A 25941-nucleotide genomic window follows, 5' to 3' on the forward strand; every position below is an offset into this window, starting at 1 on the left:
GTGTGATATGAATGTGAAACTGTCCTCAGAATGGACTGCTTTCTCATGCTGACTGCACAGTGGAGCTCTCTCTCAAGAGCTTCCAAAAATTACAACACTGACTGCAGTCTGCATGTGTACACACTTGGCTTTAAATACTAGCAGGCTTTATACAAAAATACTTTATATACTTTTGCAAGAGGTTATGAGAATTATTAGTTACAATCTATTATTTATAATGAAATTCTATTACAGTCCTCTCTCTTGGCCACAATATTGCTACACACACTGATGCTGAATTCCAACTGCGGTATGTTCCATGTATGCAAAATGTTATGACAAAATTAACTTTGTGTATAAGAGAAAGAATCACAGTCACAATTTTCAACTGTTGCACTGACAGTTCAGAACATCACATTCCGGATATCTCTCATATAATAAACTGATGATGGAAGGATATGCTCAAATCTTTCACTGAAGTGGGAGTTACAAAAAATATAATACTTTACCTTTCCATTATTAAATACAGGTTTGATACAGGCCCGTAAAAATATGACACCCATGTTTTTAAATCATCTTCAGAGAGTACTACCTGTAGTCTTGCTTGTACCAAGCTTTGGTCCTGAGCTATTACCATCCGCAGTTGTTGACTGAAAACAAATTGTGGAAAAAAATCAGTAAAAGTAAACAAGTATAAAGAGACAAGACAGTATAAAATATTTGTTAAACAAAACTGAATAAAATTAAAAAAAAAAAACACAGTAAGATATTTGAACGACTGAGTGTCATGAGCAAAGGGAGTCATGGCAGGACAGGCTAAGAGGGAATCATCAAAGACAACCTGACAACTAATGAAATTTGAAAACTCAAGAAGTCAAAAATGGCTCATAAGACCAGCCAATGACATAAAGATAACAGGAGCACAGAAGAAAACAGAGGAAAAAATAGCTAGCAATGGAGAATGATGAAGAGTTGATGGAATCACAAGAGACAAGAGAAGCTATAAACCATAAGAAAAGTAATCAGAGCAGAAGCTGAAGAAAAATTAGGGTGTACAGAAAAGTAGCATAAACAAAAGACAATGTAAAATGGATGTAGACAGTAGCAGAGTGATTAAAGTTGAGGTCCACAGAGGTGGCTCAAATCTAGAACAAGTTTCCACCAATGCCAATCCGGTACTCGGTGGAAGTTCCAAAAATGCCTATATGATGATGCATACAAGGACACAAGATTTTGATTGCACAACATGTTCTGGGGAAGATCACTGCATATTATTGTACAGAATCTGCCTGTGCCTTGAAATAAACTAATCAAGAAGTTCATTTCAGCATGTTTTGCATGTTCTCATTGATGCAAGAACAAGGGTGTTGGTTTATTATCCACGTTTCCATCCCTGTTGCACTTGGAATTATCTTTTGGGGCAATGCATCAAATTAATAACATTTTTATTCAGCAGAAGCTAGCAGGTAAAATATAGTGTAAAGTAGATAACTGCACATCTTGCAGAGGCTTCTTTTAAAAGCCTGGATTTCTTACACTAATATCTCAGTAAATTTACTCCTTCATGGTATTTGTTAGTGGTAATTAAAGTTTGTTTCAACTGAACTGTGATTTACACATTCAAAATACATGATATAAAAATAATTTCATGCATTTTGATTCATTGTTTAGGTTTTAGTATAAAGTTATGAGCTCTGAGGCAAAGAGGCATCATAAAGTCCCTTTTTATGCAAAACAAGAAAATGGAAATCTCGAAAAAATCAAAAGAAAAAGAAAAAAAATACTTTGTAGCCTCTCCCACAAGTTACGCAAGTTACCTGGATTAAGGATTGAAAAATCTTGCTAGCAACATAATATGAAGCAAAGTTCATTGCAGAGCTGAATAGTAAGTAATAGTGTACTGTAAACAGGCACCTACGTAGTAAATTATTTTCTTCGACAAATTCCATTGTATTCATGTAAACATCGAACCGAGAGCAGAAGACAAACAGTAGCTAATTAATGTAACAGAGCAAGGTAAAGGTCTTTATCCCCTCAAAGTAGAGACATTCCAGCTACTTTACTAGGTTACATTTACAGTAATATGCAGTACAGTGATAGTCGATTTTTACTGCAGTAATAGATGGATACTGATTTGAATTTGTTACTGTATTACTTGATTAGTTCTACACCCCTCAAGTTCTGCTTATTGATGGAATTTACTGATGACAATGAACGAATGAATGAATGAATGAATGAATGAACTCACATTCAACGAAAGCTTATTTTACATTATGTTACCACAGACATAGACACAGGCAATATACTTTATGATACAAGTTGAATTATGAGCCACAATCCAAAGATGGCTGTTCAGTAGCTGAAACAGATTATCTTACTGATTCTTTATTTTGTGATATGGACAAATAAATTTATAGTGAACTATAAGGGATTACTTGTTTCCTCAACTGAATATGTCATTTCTTACACACAGGAAAGCACTGTAAAAAATTATAAATTCAGAAAATCAGCAATGGAAGAATATCAGACAATGTGATCCATAACATTATAAGAATTTAGCGCAATCATCCTTTGTTGGCTTTTACACACAAGATTTTATTGGTAATATGAAGACTCTGAGCCTCAGCACTAGGATTTGTGGTTAGTTTTGATGCTGTGTCATTATTTAGCAAAGTTTCATTCACAGAGTTCTTGTCCCAGATTGCAAAACAGTTTAACAAACATATTACAATCTTGTTTCAGCACTTGCTCTCCTCACCTTTTATTTAATAACGAATTTTATGAACAAGCTGACTGGGTTGCCATGGGAAGCCCCTTGCCTCAATTGCTGGCCAATTTTTTTGTTGAATATTTTGGGAAAAAAGAATTGGACCCCACATTTAAAGCCTGTCACCTTTAGGAGGTATGTGGATGACAGTTTTGTAGTGTGGCCTGATGTTGTGAGGAGAAACTTCATTAATTCTTGGACCACATGAATTCCAATCATGTGAACACCCCATTCACTATGGAGCTTGAAAAGGATGGATGTCTCCCTTTCCCTGGTCTCTTGCATCTTTATAAAACCAACAGCACCCTGAGATATGGTGCCTTTCACAAGCTGACACATACAAATCTGTGCCTGCAAGCTGGTCACTGTTATCACCCAGTCTCAAAAACGCTTGTACACAGCGCATATACGATTGCTGATGAGGACTATTCACGGGAAGAACATGAACATCTCAAAATTCTTTGAAGATAATGGCTGTTCACTATGGAAGATCCACAAGCCTTTGCAATTTAAACTGGTGGTGACTGCCCCACACTAAGAAGCTGATTGAGAACAGTTCAAGTTCATGGCATTCCTAACATATTATATTCCTCTAAAATATGTCAGATCCTCTCTAAATATAAAGTCAAGATCATATTTTGCCAGCAACAAAGGCAGCTGTTCTCAAACACCTCCATAGCCAAATATTGAACTCCTGATACCACCTCTATTTGCTTTTTTTGTAAAAAAGGAGGAGAGAGATTTGGAACAAGGTCCTCTCAGCCTCGTGAGGCTAAATGAAGAGCTGCTTGACTAAAGAAACATCAGCATTATCAGGATTCTTCTGGAGGGGCTGGCGACCTGCTGATAACATGTCCCATCACAATTAGTCACTCCTTGTACTGCCTTCTAGATAACAATTGGCAAGTCGGAACAGACCTAAGACATAATCTGTGAGTGGCATTTGTAAACAAACATTGTAAGGTAATACTGCATCACCTTTGCTACTAATCTTTTACATCTGCCTATATTTTAAAATGAGATAATGGCAAAATCTTGGTGAATGGGGCAATTTTTGCAATGCTCTCTTTGTTACTATTACAGCTCTGTTCTATCATTACTATTTATTTTCTGTAAATACACACACACACACACACACACACACCCCTACAAACACACACAAAACGGCTATCTACAGCCACTCAGGGCAAAATTTGGTCTACAGATTTGACAGAAAGCTCAATGTGTAACAGTATTTTCATTGTGCCTGTCTGCAACTCAATATGTCATTTTTACGGTGAGTGGCGACTTATAGATCTATGGAACATGTATACCCATAAACAAGTAAAATAAATAAGAAGAGTACGTATTGCTTTTGGAATGGTTAGTGCTGGGCTGTGTCTAGGCAGATGTTCAGATCTTCTCAATTTTTGCAGTGTCTTAAGAATTAAAACGTCTTCAACAAATAAATTTATAGAAGGATAATGCTTAGATTATTACATACTACGTATATTCAGAAGTCATTATAAGTGATATCTGAACTTACCAAAGCTCCACTAGAGCAATGCATATCTTTCTAATGTTTTCAACAACAACTAGGTGTTTGGACACTACCCAATCAGGGGATGGTTCACTGAACGTCACAGAATTTTTCAGCTCTGAACGTGAAAATGGATTCTCACAATCACTGATTAAATTCTGAAAGAGACCAATCAACTATTATGTCACACTGATGACAGACATTATAAATTATGGTAGCAAAATTTTAATAACATACAGCATCTGATAGGTTGGAATTGATTCCAACTTAGAAGTGATGAGAGAATTACGTATGTGACAGTAGAACACCAATTAAGGTACTACATTTTGTAAATATTCTAAGTAGAAATGCTTTTTTCTTTTATTATATTCCTACAGTATTAATAGCTAACTAGAGAAGCATTTGTGCATATCACTGCTCCAGTGGCAAGTGTATGTGGTCTTCACCTGCAGCTTACAGCTTGATAGTATTATGTGGTTTGGGTGGAGACATTTTTCAAAATATTGATGAGAGAAATACCTGCTGTAGCAATATTAGCAAATTTATCATGCACTGAGAGTAAGAAAGGGGATACATATTTGTGTAGAGTCATACGTGAGCATTAGATCCATAAATTATACAACTGTTGTTCTTACGTGTTGTGTCATGGCAACAAGGTTTCCATACACTTTCCTAAGGTCAATACAGGATTGAAAAGTGGTGTATAGAATACAAATAATGGAGGGATCATTCATCATATAGTGACATGTTGAGCAGTCGACAGGCAAGACTGAAATTATTGTTCAGCTTGGAAACAATGTCCTTCCTCAGAGTTGACAGGCAAATAAAACATACACATACACAAACAAGGCAACATTATCCCAGCTGGTGATATTTTCTGTGCACTGTAGTCCAGTCAGGTTTAGGCATCTTACAGAACTTGTAACCAATGCTCTTTACCATATTACATGGTGACTCTAAACTAATGTATTACATTGTGAAATAGAGCTTTAACTTGTATCCTACTGCTAGTATGGAGTTTCAGTGGCTTCAAAGGTCTCAGCAACACCTCAGGCATGTTTGCATGAAGTATAAGCCTATAGTGTATGGAGGGAGAACGAGGAGGATCGGTAGTGGTAAGAGCGGTCCAATCACTTAATCACCGCATACGTTTCTCATTAATGTGGTAACAACTGGACAAATTATTGTTATCAGTTTCTCAATTGAGGACACTGACTGATATTTCAAATCTCAGACACCCTCTCATATTTTGGCAATTTTAGGGAAAATAACTGAGGGCCACAGAGAAGACCTATTGAGGCACACATTTATTTCATCAGCCATATTCCTTTCCACATATCCTTGAAAGTTGTGTGAAAATCTTATGTTAATAACACTGTGACACTACACTTGTAAACAATAATGCCAACAGTGATGTTATATCACGATTATGTGGAATTACTGAAAGATTCATAATTTTCGACACAGGTGCTCTTGCTTGAAAGTTATATCAAGACTGAAATGCTCTGAGGACTCCAGTAAGGCCTGCTGGTAATCAGAAGTGGAATTTTTGTGCATTTATGAACAACTTTTGCAGTTATTCAGTATCATATAGGGTCACTTTATGCTATATTTTTCTGAGTCACTTTAAGTTGGTTCTTCCGTGCTCTGTCTGTGTATCTAGCACTACAAATTTTGCTTTCTTTTTGAGATTGTACTAGTGTATCACCATGAGATTCCTTGCCAGATGACTCAACAAAACATATGCAATCCGAGCCAGACAATACAATCAAGTTTGTCTGTCAGTCTCTTTGTTCATTATATATAATGTCAGCTGAGATATCTGGTGACTACATAGGTCATATACGTCCGTGGACTTAGCAATGAGTCATTTAATTTCAGAAGGACTGTCTCAAAGATTAGTTACTCCATCATTGTTAAACAAAGTGAATGAATTATGTTAGCAACAATAAAGGAGACTCATTTGATATGTAATATTAGAAAATGCTACTGAGAATTTTAGCCATTTGAGCTTATTCTCATAGTGAATACAGTAACTCTCATAATAAGAAACTTTTGATAATAAAAGAGTAGCAAATCATGCTCAACAATTACGAAGTTGAAGATTTAATGCGTATTATCATGGTACTTGCATCTCTAAGCCACATATGTTTTCTACTCTGTGGTTCTCTATTTCTATGCTCTATCTTCCAGATTGAAATTCTATCCCTCCACCAATTAGAGCGGCATTTAAATTTTAAGTATTATTCAGAAAACTGCAGATCCCACACCACCAAAGAAGACTACTGCAACTAGACCTCCCCCCCCCCCCCCCCCCACATACACAGAGTAACTTTGCACAGCACCTGGACACTGTATGGTAGACCTACTTCTCATGCAATTTTCTAACCTAGGGGAAAAACCAACCCCACAGTCAGATGCTGAGGACCACACAATGCTGACTGACTGCTGTGTAATCCACTGCCATGTGGCATCATTTGGATGCAGCAAGAAGTGGCATTGCGTGAGCACACTGCTCTACCACCCATTATTGGCTTTCTAGACCTTGGAGGTGCTGCTTCTCATTCAAGTAGCTACTGAATTGGCATTACAAGGTTAAGTGGACTCTGATGCAGTCCTACCATAAAGGAAAAAAACACCAGCAGTACCAGGAATTAAACCTGGATCCCCCACATGGCAGTCAGACACACTGACCACTCAGCTGTAGTGACTGACATTGCTGTTAACCTAGCCTCCAAAACCCCTAAACTGCATAAATGTCAGAAGTATCCACAGACTTATTCTCCTGTCTTGAAACCAAGTCATTTAGGACTAATTAGCAATCCGCTCCCCTTCCATGTCAGATATAACCACAGAGTTTGCCTTTGGTCTGGAAGCCAAATCATTTAGGACTAATCAGCAAACTGCTCCCCTTCATTTACTACCTCCAATGGAATCACTTATTTTATGCCTATTTTACTAATCAAAACACACTCAAAAGCCAAAACTAAACCTTTGCTGGCCCAGTTCATACATTCACCCAATTACTCCGCCACTCCCATCCATCCATTCCTCAGCAATCTTTGAAGAATTCCTCACTTACAATATTGCTTCATAGCTCGTTTCAATTACACCAACCCAAAAAACTGGAAGAACAGACATTCATAGTATCAAAACAGATTCTGCCCTAACAATCTACCCTTACACACAAGGCTCGACCAAAATTGTGATGAACCACAATCATGCCAAGGCAAGGGCAGGTACACAATAGTTTGTATAAGGGGAGGGACTAGATCTGGAGGTATGAAGTATTTTTGATATTTTGGAAGACAAATGTCGACTTGTAAGTAGCCATAAAAAAATCCAGTTATGATCCAGTTAAAAATACCCTGTAAATACTGACTTTTAAATCATTTTTTTAAAAGAAAAAACACCTGACTACACATTTTTTCCTATGTTGAAGAGCTTGGGTGATTGGGGGGGGTGGGGGTGAACACCCCACCCCCGTGTCCCCACCCATAGGCATGGGCACACCTGTCACAAGGTGCATACACTGCTTTGTGTGTGACACTTCTGTTTACTAATATTCCTGTAGAGATTCCAATACATAAGTCCTGTATATCTATTTACTTCTTGAAGAGCACGGTAGTGGGCTTTTAAAACTTTCTAGCATACAAGTACATAACTGTTCATATTGGGAACTGCCGAGAGTGTTTTGTAATATGCAAATTAGCAGGCATGAAGATAGTCTGCAAAAAGCTGAATTCAAAGGTATCATAGGAATATAGTAATATAAATGAATAAGAAAATAGAAAATAACAATGCAGGTAAGCTACTATGAACAGCACAGTGAATGCATTATTGTAGCCAATATTATGAAAAGGAAAGTTGCTACTCACCATGTAACGGAGATGCTGAGTCACAGATAAGCAAAACAAAAAGACTGTCATAAATAAAGCTTTTGGTCAGTAAGACCTTCATCAAAAATATATGTGTGAGGACTATTTTTGACCAACACACACATGTGTAATGTTAACAAGCTCCACAGATGAGGAAGAGAGACTGAAGAAACATATGATGGGACGAAATAACTTATTCAGGTAGTTATGGGAGATGGTAATTTAATTGTGATGTGGGACTGGAATTCACCAGTATGAAGAGGAAGAGAAGGAAAAATAGTAGACGAATATTGAATGGGGCTTGAAAGGAGGTTGCGTATGTGGAAGAGATCTGGAGAGTAGCTACTTTCCTTTTCATAAATTTGTTACATTCCATCCTGGATTTTCCATTTACACATACACAACCAGAAGGATTCAGACAGGAAGACAGATAGTTTGGAACCAGATTTTGAATTGTAAGACATTTCCAGAGGCAGATGTGGACTCTGGTCGCAATTTTTTGGTTATATACTGTAGATTAAATCTGAAGAAATTTCGAAAAGATGGGAAATTAAGGAGATGGGACCTGGATAAGTTGAAAGAGAGAGAGAGGTTGTTGACAGCTCCAGAGGGAACAATAGGCCACTATTGACTAGCACATGGGTAACTTTGAGAGGCAGCAGAGGATTGAATAGGTAAAAAGACAAGGCCTAGTAGGAGCTCTTGGATAACACGAGGGATATTGAATTTAACTGATGAAAGGAGAAAATATAAAAATGCAGCAAATGAAGCACATGAAAGGGAATACAAACTTCAGAACTACTGACAGCCTTAGAAGAGCCAGCCATGACAAAATTCTTCCATCTGGTGTGCATGATGTATGAGACAGACAAAACATCCTCAAACTTCAAAAAGAACATACTAATTCCAACCCCAAAGAAAGCGGGTGTTGACATGTGTGAATATTGCCAAACTATCAGTTTAATAAGGCATGACTGCAAAATACTAACACGAATTTTTTTACAGAAGAATGAAAAACTGGTAGAAGCCAACTGTGGGGAAGATGAGTTTGGATTCCAGAGAAATGTAGGAACAGGTGAGACAATACTGATCGTACAACTTATCTTACAAACTAGGTTAATGAAAAGCAAACCTACATTAATAGCATTTGTCGACTTAGTGAAAGCTTTCAAAAATGCTGACTGCAGTACTCTCCTTGAAATTCTGAATGTAGCAGGGGTAAAGTACAGGAAGCAAAAAGCTATTTACAGCTTGTACAGAAATCAGGTGACAATTATAAGAGTTGGGGGGCATGAGAGGGAAGCAGTGGTTGAGAAGGGAGTGAGACAGGGCTGTAGGCTACTCCCAATGTTATTCAATCTGTAAATTGTTCAAGGAGAAGAAGTGGAAACTCTGAGGTTTGCTGATAACACTGTATTTCTGTCAGAGACGACAAATGACGTGGATGAGCAGTTGAGCAGAATGAAGTGTGTCTTGAAAGTAGTTCATAAGAAGAACATCAATAAAAGCAAAACAAGGATAATGGAATGTAGTCAAAATAAATCAGATGATGCTGAGAGAATCAGATTAGGAAATGAGACATTTGAAGTAGTAGATGAGTTTTGTTATTTGGGCTGCATAATAACTGACAATGGCCAAAGTAGAGAGGATATAAAATGTAGGCTGGCAATGGCAAGAAAAGTGTTTCTGAAGAAGAGAAATTTGTTAACACAGATTATAAATAGTGTTAGGAAGTGTTTTCCGAAAGCATTTGTATGGGATGTAGCCATGTATGGAAGCAGAACAATGACGATAAATAGTTGAGACAAAAACAGGACAGAGGCTTTTGAAATGTGGTACTACTGAAGAGTGCTGAAGATTAGATGGGTAGATCACATAACTAATGAGGGGATACTGAATGTAACTGGGAAGAAAAGAAATTTGTGGCGCAACCTTACTAGAAGAAAGGATCAGTTGGTACGGCACATTCTGATACATCAAGGAATCAAGTTTTTAGTAAAAATATTTCTGTTACTGGTCAGTCAGATATATGTATAGTGTTTAATAGTCACTTTCTGAGCATTGCTAGTGAATTAAATAAAAACTTAGTTTCTACAGGGAATCATATAACTCTCTTGGAAAACGCCTTTCTAAGAGTGATGTCTGAAATACTACTCTGTAATACTGACAAGGGGGAGACTGAGTCAATAATTAAATCACTAAGACTAAGGACTCTCCCGGATACGATGGAGTGCTTGACAGAATATTAAAGTACTATGCTGCATATGTTAGCCCTGTACTTAGCCATAATTGTAATGTTTCCTTTAAAAATGGTCTGTTTCCTGAACAATTAAAGTACTCAGTAGTAAAACCGCTTTATTAAAATGGAGAAAGGGATAATATAGACAATTTTAGACCTATTCCCATGCCATCAGTGTTTGCTAAAGTTAATGAAAATGTTGTGTATGTAAGGATAATAGATTGTTATATTTCATATAATTTGCTATCAAATGTGCAGTTCAGTTTTAGAAGTGGTTTAACAACTGAAAATGCTATATTCTCTTTTCTCTGTGAGGTTCTGGATGGATTAAACAAAAGGTTTCGAATGCTATGCATCTTTTTTGTGTTAACGAAGGCGTTTGATTGTGTTGATCACAAAATATTGCTCCAGAAGTTGGACCATTATGGAATATGGGGAGTAGCTCACAATTTGTTCACTTCTAACTTTAACAACAGACAGTAAAAGGTCATTATCCACAGTGTTGAAAAAGCTATGATGTGGGGGGTGAGTGGGGCATGGTCAAATGTGTGTAGCCCAGGGAGGCTTCTCCTGTTCTTTATTTATATAAATGATGTGCCCTCTAGTATTACAGGTGACTCTAAAATATTTCTGTTTGCTAATGACACTAGCTTGGTAGTAAAGGATGCTGTGTGCAACACTGGTACTGTTTCAAATAGTGCAGTTCATGACCTAAGTTCATGGCTTGTACAAAATAAACTAACGCTAAATCACAGTAAGACTCAGTTTTTACAGTTTCTAGCACGCAATTCAAAAAACGCGAAGTTTTATTTCACAAAATGGGCATGTGGTTAGTGAAACTGAACAGTTCAAATTTCTAGGTGTTCAGATAGATAGTAAACTGTCATGGAAAGCCCACATTCAGGATCTCGTTCAAAGATTTAATGCTGCCAATTTTACTATTCGAACAGTATCTGAAGTAAGTGATAGTTTGGCATGAAAAGTGGTCTACTTTGCTTATTTTCATTCACTTATGACATATAGTATTACATTTTGGGGTAACTCTTCCCATTCTCAAAGGACATTTTTGGCTCAGAAACAGGTGGTTCAGGCAATAAGTGGTGTAAGTTCGCGAATCTCTTGTTGACCTCTGTTCACTACTTTGACAGTGGCCTTACAATATATATATTCTTTACTGCTGTTCTTCGTTAACAATATCAGCTTATTTCCAAGAATTAGCAGGTTTCATTCAGCTAATATCAGCCAGAAATCCAAAACTTCATTTGGATCACACTTCCTTGACTCTTGTGCAGAAAGGTGTAAAGTACACTACTGCATCTGTATACTACTGCATCCATTTTCAGTAAGCCATCACAAGAATTAAAAAATCTTAGGAGTAATCCACACGCTTTCAAATTGAAACTGAAGAGTTTCCTCATGTGTCACTCCTTCTATCCTGCTGAGGAGTTCCTTGAAAAATTAAGTTGATTCCTGTGTTATATAGTTGATTGCATGTACATAAACTTATGGCTTATCTTTTTTGGGTTCAAAAACATTTTATTTTATCTGTCATTACATTTCATTTTATCTGTTATTACTTTTATGTTGTAATTTCATGTGCTGACACATTCCACCATCTTGGAGATTTGCTCCTCTATTTGGTCCTATGGAACTGGACATGTAAAATAAAATAGATCACCAATTTAGTACTGGAGGGATGAGTGTGTGGGTGGGTGGGCGGGTGGGTGGGGGTGGGCGTAATCATAGAGGAAGACCAAGAGAAGAATGCAATAAGCAGATTCAGAAAGATATAGGTTGCAGTAATTATTCGGATATGGAGATGCTTGCACAGGGTAGAGTAGCACAGAGTGCTGCATCAAACCAGTCTTTGGACAGAAGACCACAATATTAATTGAAAGTAATGGAGTATCAAACTGGTAGAGTTACATTTGAGGTATGATGCTGTGTGCAGGTGCAGGGAAAGCTTAGACAGTGAAAGTTGCACTTGCAGTGTTCAGTATTAAAGAAGTAAAGTAATTAACAGAATGCAAGAGAATTGGAACATTCGTAATCCCAATTACTTTTTCATTTGTCCCACTGCAAGTCTTGATATCACTATACAGAGTGATAAGACTATGGACAAAGTAGTAACTGTGCTGCCCTTTGCAACATAGTGATTATAACAAATTACTTGTTCATTTATTAGTTACACGTTTGATGCATCACAGTCATGATAAACGTTATGGAATATGAACATAGAACAAATATGGACTATCTGGGTTAAAAAATAATAATATAAAAAGTAATAATCTGTGAAGTAATTACTATATTTATTGACAGTATGTTTCTACATGTGTGGTAGCTCAAAAAGCTTTTTTTATACACCTAATACACCTCAATACACACACCATTAGTGCTGTGGCAGACATCCAATTTACATTCCACTTCTCTCGAAGTGTTTTGCAGCACTGCACACATAACATTTGTGATAGCTGCACAAATGTGATGGCATAGATCTGGTAGATCATGAACTGATATCTGGTACATTTGATTCTTGATAAACCCCAAAGAAAAAAAAAAATCAAGTGGCGTAATGTACCTCTCCCAATCCAGCGATCTGGGAGCTCATGGTCCAAGAAATGCCTCACAAATAGGCATGGTGCAACACTTTGTTGAAAGATCATGTCATAAGGAAGTTGTGGCGCAACATACAGCTCCAAAATGTCTATATACATTGTTGCATTAACTGTATGCTCCACAAAGAAGAATGGACCTACGAGGTGGAATTCAAAATTTTCGGGACTGGTGCTGCCATCTGGAAAGTAGGAGTAGTAGATCTTTGCACCGCTAGGTGGTGAGAGATGCATATCTGATGACTCAGTGAGCGGAGTGGCATTCGGCTGGGAGAATGTGTTGTGTGTCCACAGTGATTTCTGTAATATGCTGTGTTTGGTGCATCCGTGGACCTTCGTCAGACCGCATCTGATGATCCAACCTTCTTGACAGACTTCTGCTCAATGAGAGTAAGTGTATAGAATGTCTGCTGTGGAGTCCACATGGCTACTGATGCCTGTTTATGTGAACAAAGCAGTTACATACCTGCGTAAGAGGTACCAACTGCTAAAAGCAAACTCAGTAAACATTTTCAGTTACCATACTTGTGATAGCAAACTAATAATAAATATCTCAAATACATTTCCAGTTATTACATTTTATACCATTATATGTTTTGCCTGGGTACCCCGAATTTAAAAAAGAATGAAAGAAAGGATGATGAATGAATGATGAAATGACATTTATGTCAGAATTAAACTGTTCATTTGATACAAATCCTAAGAATTCTGAATGTGAAATGGTATACTTGTAATTACAGCACAATTTAAGATAATTGTCAGAACCATAAATTAAATTATCTAGCCTGTTAACCATTTACACTTACAGTGACACAGCAGCAGAACAGCAGCATGTTCATCACTAACTACTTAATTTCCTTTACTCACCCCTGAACCTATCACCTAATGCCATCTCTATTTCACACTCACCACCTTCTATTCATGTGTCTGTTAAATGCATCCCAAAATACATAAACCCAATCATCTCAGAGAACCAAAAGGTGCCAGGTGTCTGAGTTTCCACAATCTACTGCCCCAGTCACCAACACGTTTGGCCCACCCTTGACAGCAAACCTCACTACATTAAAGACATCAACCCCTCTCTCAGTTACTTCTTCACTGTTCATGCCATGCTGCCACCAGATTTCCTGCCTCTCTCTGCCATTGTCAGCCATCTACTAATGCACAAGCTCCAAGTTCATGGTCAAGTTACCACTGAGTACTATCTTTTACAACATCCCGCATATTTCATGCCCTCCATCTAATTTCCTGTATATCATCATCATCATCATCATCATCATCATCATCACTATCATCATAACCAGCCAGTACCAAATAAAGATCTCCTTCAAGCTCCATCATGCATCGCAGTCTTCTTCCGCCATGTGCCTCCACATTGCCCTTGATGTTTTTCAGTTCTATATATCCACCTTCCATTAGGCCATAGCATTTCTTTTCTCATCTCTGTGAATTTAGTAAAGAACTTATTTGATCCATTCACCAGCTATTTGGCTGGCTACAAATTATGGCTCCCTCCATTTAATTTTGATTACCATTATAATTAAGTTTTCCACTCCTGCTGTTTTCTGATACATTTATTTGCTTTCTTGACCCTCCTAGTAATTGCGAATATGCATCTTTCCACTGTTCACTGAGCAACACTCAGTTGTTGAATAAGTTAAAGCTGCTAACTAATAGTGACTGTAAACCTTCATGGAAGACAAATTGGAAGCCTTATTTTGAGAAACCTTTTCAGTATACTGAAAACATCTGAGGCAATTTTTACTCTTCAGTGCAGTTCTTTGGCTGCCCAACTAGTCATCATCATCAACTGCCGTAAGTACAAAAAATAGGAACAACTTTTATTACTTGCTTGTAAATATGAACTATTTGTTTCTTTGTTGTTGTGATTATACTTTATTATTGTTCATTCCAATTCATTTTCAGTTCTATTTTCAAATTTGTGCTAGTAGTCTCTTCCACTGATTAAGAAACACAAAGAGTAGAATATAATCATCGAATTCAGGTGGTTCAGATATGTTCAATTAATAAATATGCCTTCATTTTTTCCCTTCTGTTTAAGAACATGAAAAATTCCTCGAGGACTGCTGAGAATAGTTTAGCAGACAGGGCATCATTTTGCTTAACTTACAGAATGTCATTATTTTCATGATTAATTACATGTTCATGTTCTGGCTTATGAACTTTACACATTTAAAGAGATCATGCTTGAATGCTCTTATCTCTGTTAGTAGCTAAGTTTTCTGCTATCTTGTTGTTTTGTTGGTGGTCTTTACTTGGAATACTGATATGATGCAGTTCTCTGTAATAGTGTATCCTGGGCAAATCTTTTCAGTACTCTCTAACTACTACTGCAATGTACATCCACTTTTAACTGCTTACTGGCTTACTGTAGCCAAGATTTGGTCTTAAAAACTAGTGACAGGCTATGTGCTCTTACCTATATCTACAAACCATGCATCAATTAGCTACAGATTAGTGATTACCTACACTACTGTCTACTGTTAATCTGCATTTCCTCATCATACTTATTTAATGCATAAAGGACATTAAATATAACAACAGTAAAAACAAACAAACAAACAACAGCCTATGCACATGAGCAGCATCCTACTATATGTAATCCAATGATGGTGCATAAAATTTTCCCTTTGAATATAGTTTGCAATCATGAGTTAGTGGTTAATGGTGGGAAGAAAACTTAATAAAATCTGCAGTTACTCAGGCAAGCATTGAGGCAAACATGTACCTTGTTGCCTATTAAAAATAATATATATATACTGCACTGTGTTTTTTTGTTAAAAGCTTTGTGCAGCAAGACTAAATCTTTGACACGCATCACAATGAGCTGAAAGTGTTCCTTTTTCAAAGTGAACAATTTTGTGACACAAATTTTATTCACTACACTTCACTAACACATTAACTATTATTTGGTGCTTTATGATGTATCTTATCAATCTGTCCCTGCTATGAGTCAAGTTGTGCTATAAACTTCTAAACTACCGATCTAATCTTCTGTACTGTTATCGTCTACATTTTACTTCCATACATGGATACAATTCAGATAAATACTATCAGAAAGGACTTCCTAACATTTACATTTACATGTACATTACATATACAAAATATCTTTATTCAGAAGTACATTTTTTGCTATTTTCAATCTGCATTTTACATTACAGTCAGTTTGCCATCCAAATAGCAAAACCAGTCAACTAGTTTTAGTGTCTCATTTACTAACCTAATTTCCTCAATGTTGCCTGATCTAATTCAACTATAGAGTTTGTTATCCTTGCTTTACTTTTGTTGATGTCCATCTTGAAACCTCATTTTAAGACACTAGCCATTTCATCCAACTGCTCTTCTATGTTCTTTGCTGTCTCTGAGAGAATTACAATGTCATCATCATTTTATTTCTTCTAGCTGAACTTAAATCCCTTTCCAAATTTCTTCTTAGTTTCCTTTACTGCTTGCTAAAATGTACAGACTGAATAGCATTGGTGATAGGCTTCAGCCTGTCACACTCCCCTATCACTGCCTTTCTTTCATATCCACCGATTCCTAGAACTGCAGTCTGCTTTCTGTACAATTTTTATGTATTTTTCACCTCCTCTACATAACCCCTGACAACTTCAGAATTTTGAGGAGATTTTTCTAGTTAGTATTGTCAACCAATTTTTCTAAACTTGTAGACACTATAACTGTGGGTTTTTCATTCTTTCTTCTATCTTCTAAGATAAATCATACAGTCAGTACTGCCCACATATACCTACATTTCTCCAGTACAAGGAGCAAGCACGCTCTATTCTTTGATGGTGTAATGACTATATTGTTGTGAACAAATGAATTATGTATTGAACTAAAGACACTTACATTTGACTTTCTGGTGTTGGACTTGCGGGAATCAAGAACTGGTTTTATAGGGGTTATTAAACCAAACATATTGTAATTGTATCCGTTAGTATCTACTGGTCCAAGACGGGGTTGACTCACGAGAGTTGAACGCTTGTGTGAAACTTGTGAAGTTGTTTTATTGTGGAGATGAAAATATAACAGGGTTGAACAAAACTATCCTGAGAGTACAGAATCATTTCAAGAGTAGAAAACAAGTTTATTTTTAAATTTCCTTGACCAGCTATAGTCTTCACAGAAGAAGAGTTTGTGAAGACTGACGCAGTCGTCTGACCCGAGAAGAAGATCAGCTGTACACAATATGCGAGTCAACTGTGAGATACACGTGAGTCTCGTACCCCAGTACCACACTGTCTCTTGTCGTCCGAAAACCATTAGAACATGGAGACCTAAGTGACAGGACCCAAAGAAAATGGGAATTAAAAAACAAAAACGGAAAGAAGATATTAAGTGTTTCCATAGAAACCAGGCCTAACAAGATGTGAGAACTTTTTCCAGTAATTGTATTGGGTGCAATAAACCAATGGAAGAAAGAGGCGAATGCAACACTGTAAAAGACATGAGAAGGTAATAGTGGAGAAAACTGGAGAGAAGACCTCAACTTTTTGACTAAGAGGGTCAGGTGTGGAGAGTAAGCAGTCTTCACACACATATGTTGCACCGACGCCAACACAGTAACCAGCCACCGACGCCAACTGCACCAGCTGCTGCTCACCCGTGCTGACTCCGCGTCCGCTCGCCGATGATGACGCTGACACCAACATTCGAAGCCACCGGCACCAGTGCTGTCCACCGGCGCTGATTACACATTTGCTCACCAACGCAGCTAGAACTATACGCCGGTTGAGTGTGATGTAAAAACTTTATTACTTTAGTAAGAGGTGTTACAAAATACTGTGGAGTGAGCTTTCACTGTGTAATTGGTATAATTGAAATTAGTATTAGATGCTCACAAGAGCTAGAGTCTATAGAAGCACGGACAGTATACAAGTCGGAGAGACGTCAGAACCAGCCATGGCTATGAGAATTGCTAAAGAAGGGACTGACTGGTCTGAGTTAGTGAATTTGATCAAAACCTTAGATGATAAATTAGATGATCGCTTCAAAGCCCACAATGAAGTTTTTAATGCTTTTGGATAAGATTTAGACGATCATTTCAAAGGCCAGAATCAAGTTTTTAATGCTTTTAGGAAAGATTTAGACAATCATTTCAAGAAAAACCTAGATTTGATGAACTCAATAAATTCTCAATTGAATGCTCGAGGTAAGATGTTAAATAAAAACCTAGACTTAATAAACTCAATGAATTCTAAATTAAAGGCTCAGAATGAAACTTTAGATATTCAGAAGACAAGTATAGGTTTGTTGCCTGTCAAAACAGATGCCCAAAGCAAAGAATCTAGTAATTGATGCGAGGGCATAGTTACTTTGGAGACTGAATGTGACGTCAAATATAAATATAATAATAATAATAATAATAATAATAACAATAATAAGGTAGAATCTGAATTTAGTGAAAAATTAAAAATTTGTAAAAATGTATGTAATGTTAAATTTAATTCCATAAGACAGGAAATGAATACTTTGAAAGTGAATACAGGTAAACCTAAGGAACTAATATCGATTATTCAAACAAAAATTTAAGGTGTTAGTATAACAGCTGTTACAACACGAGATGTCAGTTCATGAGTAAATAATGTAGAAAAAAATAATCAACTTTGACATTATAAATGTAAGTAGTCTGGTGGAACCTTTTGAGCTAATTACAGATCAAGAAATTTCCCAGAGTATAACCTCCGGAAATGCTGCAACTGTTACTTTTTCCAAACTTAATGATACTAACAAGATTATAGATGACTTGGGTAAGGAATTCAAACTTGTCCATGACAAGGTAGAAAACATAATAACTTTAACTGATGTTATGAAGTAAAGTGGTGATTGTTTTTGTTGTGGGCAGACTTTCACACAAAGTTTACCAAAACGTACCGGTTTGCATTTGCAGAAGTGAGATTAATATCAGATCCATGGGATCTGGGCAGAGTCACATCTGTCCCCCAGGGACGTTAACGTTCTGTGTTAATGGGTGGAGTGATGACCGTTGGATCCCTACTTGTTTTCAGTGTTTCTTCTAAACTATTTTTTCCTGCACCAAATTCCCTTCAAATCTTAAACTATTCTGTAGTCTATCCTTGAATTCTTAAACTATCCTATAATTTTAGTATGTAGGAAACCGGATATGACTACAAGAGTAGGACCAATTTAAGAGAATCACGGATGAACAGTGATCTCTAGACATGAAATGAAATGAATACAATATTATTTGAGTGAAAAGTATAACAACATGGTACTATTCGAACAAAGTGATATCTAGACATGATAAACTGAATGGAGTACTTTATGTATGTATGAAATATAGCGAAAAATGAATAACTTAACAGCTATGTTATTGTAACATATAATTTTATATTTTTGTAGTGTATAATTTTATATTTTTATAGAATATTTTATACCTTTGCGAGATGTAATGTAAAGGGGAGGGTTTGTATTACTTTTGGAAGGGTGGGTAGTGTAAGTACAAGCATGACTAACACTAATCACACACCCCACCTTTCAGACAACCCTCGCAGACGACTGTAACTGATTCTTCACGATTTGCTGTTCAATAGGTGTTGCTAAGATTTTTCTTCGGGGGCTTCAAAGGTGAAGGTGATAATGTCCGTTCTGTAGGAGACCTTTAACAGCCTACCTCCTCCGGCTTCTCATTCAAGTACCGGCGAAGTAGGGATCCTGGGGAAGGGGGTGGGAAGGGTTTTCCTGTCTTTGGGGCTATCTTCTTTCTCTTCCTCAACCTTAGCAACCAGTTCTACTTTTTCCTTTCTTACTTCTCATCTGAGTACCAGTCTATCTTTCCCTCTTTCCATATGCATATACTTCTATTGCTGAAGTCCTTATTTTCCATGGTTTTCAATAACCTTCAATTTATTTCATATAAGTAGGCCAAAGAATCAGGATACAAGAACACACGTCTTCATACACACAAAGATATACTTAAGCACAGACAGAAGAATTACGAATGAGGAACCTGAAGGATGTCAGAGCCGCCAAGGGATGTAGGGGAATAAAGACATATGTACATCTGAGTTGATGCACATATTACATTGTTGATATGTGACGGTTCTGCATCATCATTTTTGTTGCTCTCAAATATATATTTATATGTGCCATGCCATTCCTTTGAGAAAAGTATATAGTATCTACTGGGAGTTGGTAAATACAGGTAGACATAGCATCTACTATGTATAGGCATGACATCTGTTTATATAATAGGAGTGAGGAGTGAAAGAGGACTCTAGGGCATTAGATGAAGTATTGGAAAGTAGAATTGAGGTGTAAAGTAGATTTGTAATTTTACCCGAGAATATTTAAGCATAATAATCATAAAGATGTATGCTAGGGCAATGAACCAGGAGACCTACTCAAGAAGGATATGGATGGTGCACTCAACATTTATTGGATGAGAAAAAGGGCAGATAGGCAGACCTATGAAAGGTTGACCTATACTGCGCAGACAGGGGCACCAAGAAGGGGAATGGCCCATACCATAGGAGGATAGGAATAACAGAGAGGCCTTCCCTCCTAAAGTGGAAGGGGAAAGGGTACTCTAAGGATCAACCCACGTAAGATATAGGTACTGTTCCAAAAGGGCAGTATCATGACAGTAGTCACACGTTTAAAGGAAATAGTATGGTAAGTTTGAATTTTATGCATCTATAGCCTTATTAAGTTTCATGTTTACAAATGTCCCAGAAGGGAACACTTTTATTCTACCCAGAGTTCCTCCAGATTTCAATAGGTAATGAATAGGTACACACTTAGGAAAGTAGCACAAGATGTAAGAACAAAGCAGTATAGTATTCATGATTTATGTACATCTGGAATTTATGATTGGAAGAGGAATTGAAAACAAGGATTTGGTACACACGAAGTTTTGGAGATTGAAAAGAGCTCACTTCAACATGGATTGAAAGGGTCATGTATTATAACTGTGGTAAAATATGCACTGTTATTAGTAGAAAGAGAGGCACTATTAAAAGATAAAGAATTATTTTGTGTAATTGTACATAGTGAATATGTATAAAATATCGCATGTTTGAGCTAAGGGGAGGGATACGTAGTGCCTTGAGAATTTCGGTGTAAGTCCTAGAGACACTCGTCTTTTTTCCATCTCGAACACCCGATATTTTAAGTACGAGAATGATAAAATGGAGATGTGTCTACCTCGCCACTGGTTTTTTGTGTGCGCAGGATGGATATGTATCGGGAAAATACTGCAATGGTGACGGTCAATCGGCATGGACAAGTGTTTGTAGTGCACACTATGGACACTGTATGTCCAGTTCAAGGAGCAAGCATGCTCTATTCTTTGGTGGTGTAATGGCTGTATTGTTGTGAACAAATGAATTATGTATTGAACTAAAGACACTTACATTTGACTTTCTGGTGTTGGACTTGTGAGAAGCAAGAACTGGTTTTATTGGGGTTATTAAACCAAACATATTGTAATTGTATCTGTTAGTATCTAACGGTTCAAGATGGGGTTGACTCACGAGAGTTGAACGCTTGTGTGAAACTTGTGAAGTTGTTTCATTGTGGTGATGAAAATATAACAGAGTTGAACAAAAGTATCCTGAGAGTACAGAATCATTTCAAGAGTAGAAAACAAGTTTATTTTTAAATTTCCTTGACCAGCTATAGTCTTCTGAGAAGAAAAGTTTGTGAAGATCGATGCAGCTGTCTGACCCGAGAAGAAAATCGGCTGCACACAATATGTGAGTCAACTGCGAGAGACGTGTGAGTCTTGCACCCCAGTACCACATTGTCTCCTGTCATCTAAAAACCATTAGAACACCTTTCAACACGTGCTGTGGTATCAGGATTACTACAGTCTTCTAGGAGTCTGGTGGTATTTTATCTGTCCTCATCATGTGTACTAGGTGGAACAGTTTTGTTGTGGTGAGTTCTCCTGAGGATTTTAATAATTCTGAGGAAATGTAATCTATTCCAGTTGTCATGTTTCGAAGTAGGTCCATCAGTGATCTATCAAATTCTTTTCGCAGTATCATGTCCATCTCTTCCCTTTCAAATTTCTCTTCTCTTCCTATAATAACTTTTTTCATTCATTTATATAGTCCTTCTACATATTACTTTGACATTTCAGCCTTCTTTTCTATGGATGATACGGGCGTTGTATCTGAGCTCTTCCTTTTCGTGCAGATGCTTCTCTTTTATCCAAAGTGTCTTTATTTTTCTATACTTGCATCTACATTTTCTATTCTGATACATACATCTACAGCTTTGGATTTCCCACTCAAATACTCATGCTTTGCCTTTTTGCACTCTCCATCATCTCATTTTTTAGACATTTGTATTTCTTTTGTTTGTGTCTTTGCTGAGTTTTAATATTTTATCCTTCCGTCAACTAAATTAAATATCATGGGTTATCAAAGGATGGCTACTAGGCCTTGTCTTTTTACCTATTTTTTTCCTCAGGTTCCTTTGCTACTTCTTTTGAAGTTAACCTTTCCTCTGTCCATTTCTTTCAGCTGTTCCAGACATTCATTGACGCAAGCACCTTTTGTAGCTCAAAACAACCTCTGGTTGTTTTACCTTATACAAGTCCAGTTTTCTCAATTTCTGACCTCCCTGCAACTTGCATTTCATATGCAACAAATAACAGTGAGAATCTGCATCTGTCCCTGTAAACGTTTTTCAGCTGGAAATCTCATTTCTAAATCTCTGTCTACCATTATTTAATCTATCTGCAACAAATCAGTTCTCCAAGTGTCCTCCATAGATACAACCTTCTTTTGCGACTCTGGAACCAAGTGTTTGGAATAATTAAACCATACTGTGTGCAAAATTTTACCATGCTACTTTCATTCCTTTTTTTGATTTCACACTCTCCCACTATTTTTCTCCTTTTCCTTTTTCTACTAACCCCAGTCCCCCATCACAATTCATTTTTCACCTCACTTAATGCACTAAACAATTCTTTTATCTCAACAAACATTTTTTTTTCCAGTTTTATGAAAAGGACAGATTGCTACTCACCATACAGAGGAGATGCTGAGTTGCACACAGGCACAACAAAAAGACTGCTACAGAAGAGCTTTCGGCCAAAAGGCCATCTTCTAAAGTAATATGTGTTTGTTGTCTACTTTAGAGGAAGAAAGCTCACGCCTTGCAGTATTTTTGTTGTGCCTGTCTGATACTCGACATCCTTTTATAATCTTGCCATGTTGTTTTCAATCTGTTCACCATTTGTGAGTGACGAAATGGGTGCCTTAGATGGCTAGCAACAGTGGCAAGGAGAGAGAGGGAGGGAGGGAGGGAGGGAGGGACTTCCTCTCCTCCTCCACACAGTCCAAAGGTCAAGCCCAGAACACGACTACTCTTGTTCATGCAGCTGTCGTAGGTTTATGAAATTGCATAACATAAATTTTGATTCCCTTATAATTACATATTTTGTTAGTAGAATTGTGTTAAAGTAAGGAGTACAGAATCTGAGCATCATCAGATAACTCGTTTCCCTGAAAAATGATGTTACATGGATTTTTGCATCCAGCAGGGTTTCAACACGCAGAGTTAAAATCTGGATAATATGGGTAATTGACATAAAAATATTATATAGAAATGTTCTGTAAAGTTACCTTCCACAATTTTTGAGATTTCAAAGGAAATGTAAATTTTAAAATACAAGTAACAAAAACATAACAATTACCCCTGATTTAGGAATCAACTACCACAGATACACACACACACACACACAAAAAGTTTTGCATCACCTCAGTTTTGCATCACCTCAGATCCGAGAGTTCTGGAACTTGTACAGAAAATTGGAATAGAGATCAACATAATCATCATTTCTGCCCTTTTTATTGCTCATGAAAACCACACATTGCATGTTGTACCACCATAAAGAAAGACATTCAGAGGTGGTGGTCCAGATTGCTGTATGCAACAGTACCTCTAATACCCAGTAGCACATCCCCTTACATTGATGCATGCCTGTATTCGTCATGGCATACTATCCACAAGTTCATCAGGGCACTGTTGGTCTAGATTGTCCCTCTCCTCAACGGCGATTCGGCAGAGATCCCTCAGAGTGGTTGATGGGTCACTTCATTCATAAACAGCCCTTTTCAATCTATCCCAAGCATGTTCGAAAGGGTTCATGTCTGGAGAACGTGCTGGCCACCTGAGTTGTGCAATGTCATTCTCCTGAACTAAGTCATTCACTATATGTGCATAATTGGGGTGAGAATTGTCGTCCATAAAGACGAATGCCTCAACAAGAAGCTGTCGAAATGGTTGCATTATCAGGATGGCTTTCACATATCATACAGCCATTACGGCACCTTTCATGACCACCAGCAGCGTATGTCGGCCCCACATAATGCCACTCTAAAACAGCAGAACCCCTCAGCTTGCTGCACTTGCTGGACAGTATATCTAAGGCATTCAGCCTGAGCGGGTTGCCTCCAAACACGTCTCTGATGATTGTCTGGTTGATGGCACTTGCGACACTCACTGGAGAAGATAACGTGACGCCACTCCTGAGCGGTCCATTCGGCATGTTGTAGGGTCCATCTATACTGCGCTGCACGGTGTCGTGGTTGCAAAGATGGACCTTGCCATGGATGTCAGGAGTGAAGCTGAGCATCATGCAGCCTACTGTGTACAGTTTGAGTCGTAACACGACATCCTGTGGCTGCACAAAAAGCATTATTCAACAGGGTGGCGCTGCTGTCAGCGTTTCTCTGAGCCATAATCTGTAGGTAGCGGTCATCCACTGCAGTAGTAGCCACTGGGCAGCCTGAGCAAGGCATGTCATCAACAGTTCCTGTCTCCCTGAATCTCCTCCATGTCCGAACAACATCGCTTTGGTTCACTCCGAGACGCCTGGATACTTCCCTTGTTCAGAGCCCTTCCTGGCACAATGTGGACGCAATCAAACTGCAGCATTGACCATCTAGGCATGGTTGAACTACAGACAACACGAGCTGTGTACCTCCTTCTTGGTGGAATGACTGGAACTGATTGGCTGTCGGACCCCCTCATGCTGCTTATGCATGGTTGCTTACATCTTTGGGCGGGTTTAGTGACATCTCTGAACAGTCAAAGGGACTGTGTCTGTGGCACAACATCCACAGTCAACGTCTATCTTCAGGAGTTCTGGCAACTGGGGCGTTGCAAAACTTCTTTTGATCTGTGTAGTTTACAGTGCCAACCTTCTGTCTACAGAATGATTCTAATGCAACAAGTTCCGAAAAAACTGATGCAATTCATGACCGAATGGACAGTGTACAGAATAAAAATCACAGACAGTTAATTAAAAAAATAATAATACCAATGTATTTACTAAGATACAAAAATGTAATTGAAATGAAATGTTCTTTATAAATGGATCTACAGTTGGAAAAATTAGGGTGTCAATACAGTCTCAATTGGTAAAGTTATTAGTAATTTAGTAAGCCAATAGGACCCTTTTTGGGTACTGAGAGAGGTGCATTGGCAATAAATCATCACACTCTTGACTTTACAACTGCTGAAATACCTGCTGACCCTCTTCATTACCCATATGTTAGTCTTACTGAAGTAATGTCCCCCCCCCCTCTAGTGTGGCACTTAGTTTTGTGTTGTGTGGAACACTGGAGACCTCTCTGCTCTAAAAGTGTGTATTCTTCATTCTTTGTTTTGTTTCTACTTTAACACAGTGTGTTGTTATTGTGTGTCCATGTTGTTATTAAAAGCATATCATTCTTCTAAGTCCAACAAAATGTCATGTTCATTTCTTACAAATATGTGCAAAAATAAATGCTTAATATTAAACAGGAAAAATATTAAAATGGAAAATTTATTTGGCCACTAATTTTGCAGCACTTTGGGAAGTATTTTCTATTTAATATTATAATAACGTTCTAACAAAAAATTCAGTTAATATTAAATGTATCCTTAGTTCACCACAGTACATA

At 37.5% G+C, this 25941-nt stretch overlaps 1 protein-coding gene across 4 annotated transcripts in view; it reads right to left on the reverse strand.

Moving 5' to 3' along the window:
• Positions 1–25941, reverse strand: part of LOC126187581 (transcriptional protein SWT1) — a 262566-nt gene that overhangs the window by 41533 nt on the left and 195092 nt on the right. For all 4 annotated transcript variants that reach the window (XM_049928751.1, XM_049928753.1, XM_049928752.1 and 1 more), the window contains 2 exons: positions 4272–4423; positions 489–629 (listed from right to left, as the gene is read on the reverse strand). In XM_049928751.1, the coding sequence (XP_049784708.1) occupies positions 489–629; positions 4272–4423 (293 nt within the window). The remainder of the gene's footprint in view (positions 1–488; positions 630–4271; positions 4424–25941) is intronic.

The sequence above is a fragment of the Schistocerca cancellata genome, chromosome 5 (genome assembly GCF_023864275.1).
Source record: "Schistocerca cancellata isolate TAMUIC-IGC-003103 chromosome 5, iqSchCanc2.1, whole genome shotgun sequence".
NCBI lineage: Eukaryota > Metazoa > Arthropoda > Insecta > Orthoptera > Acrididae > Schistocerca > Schistocerca cancellata.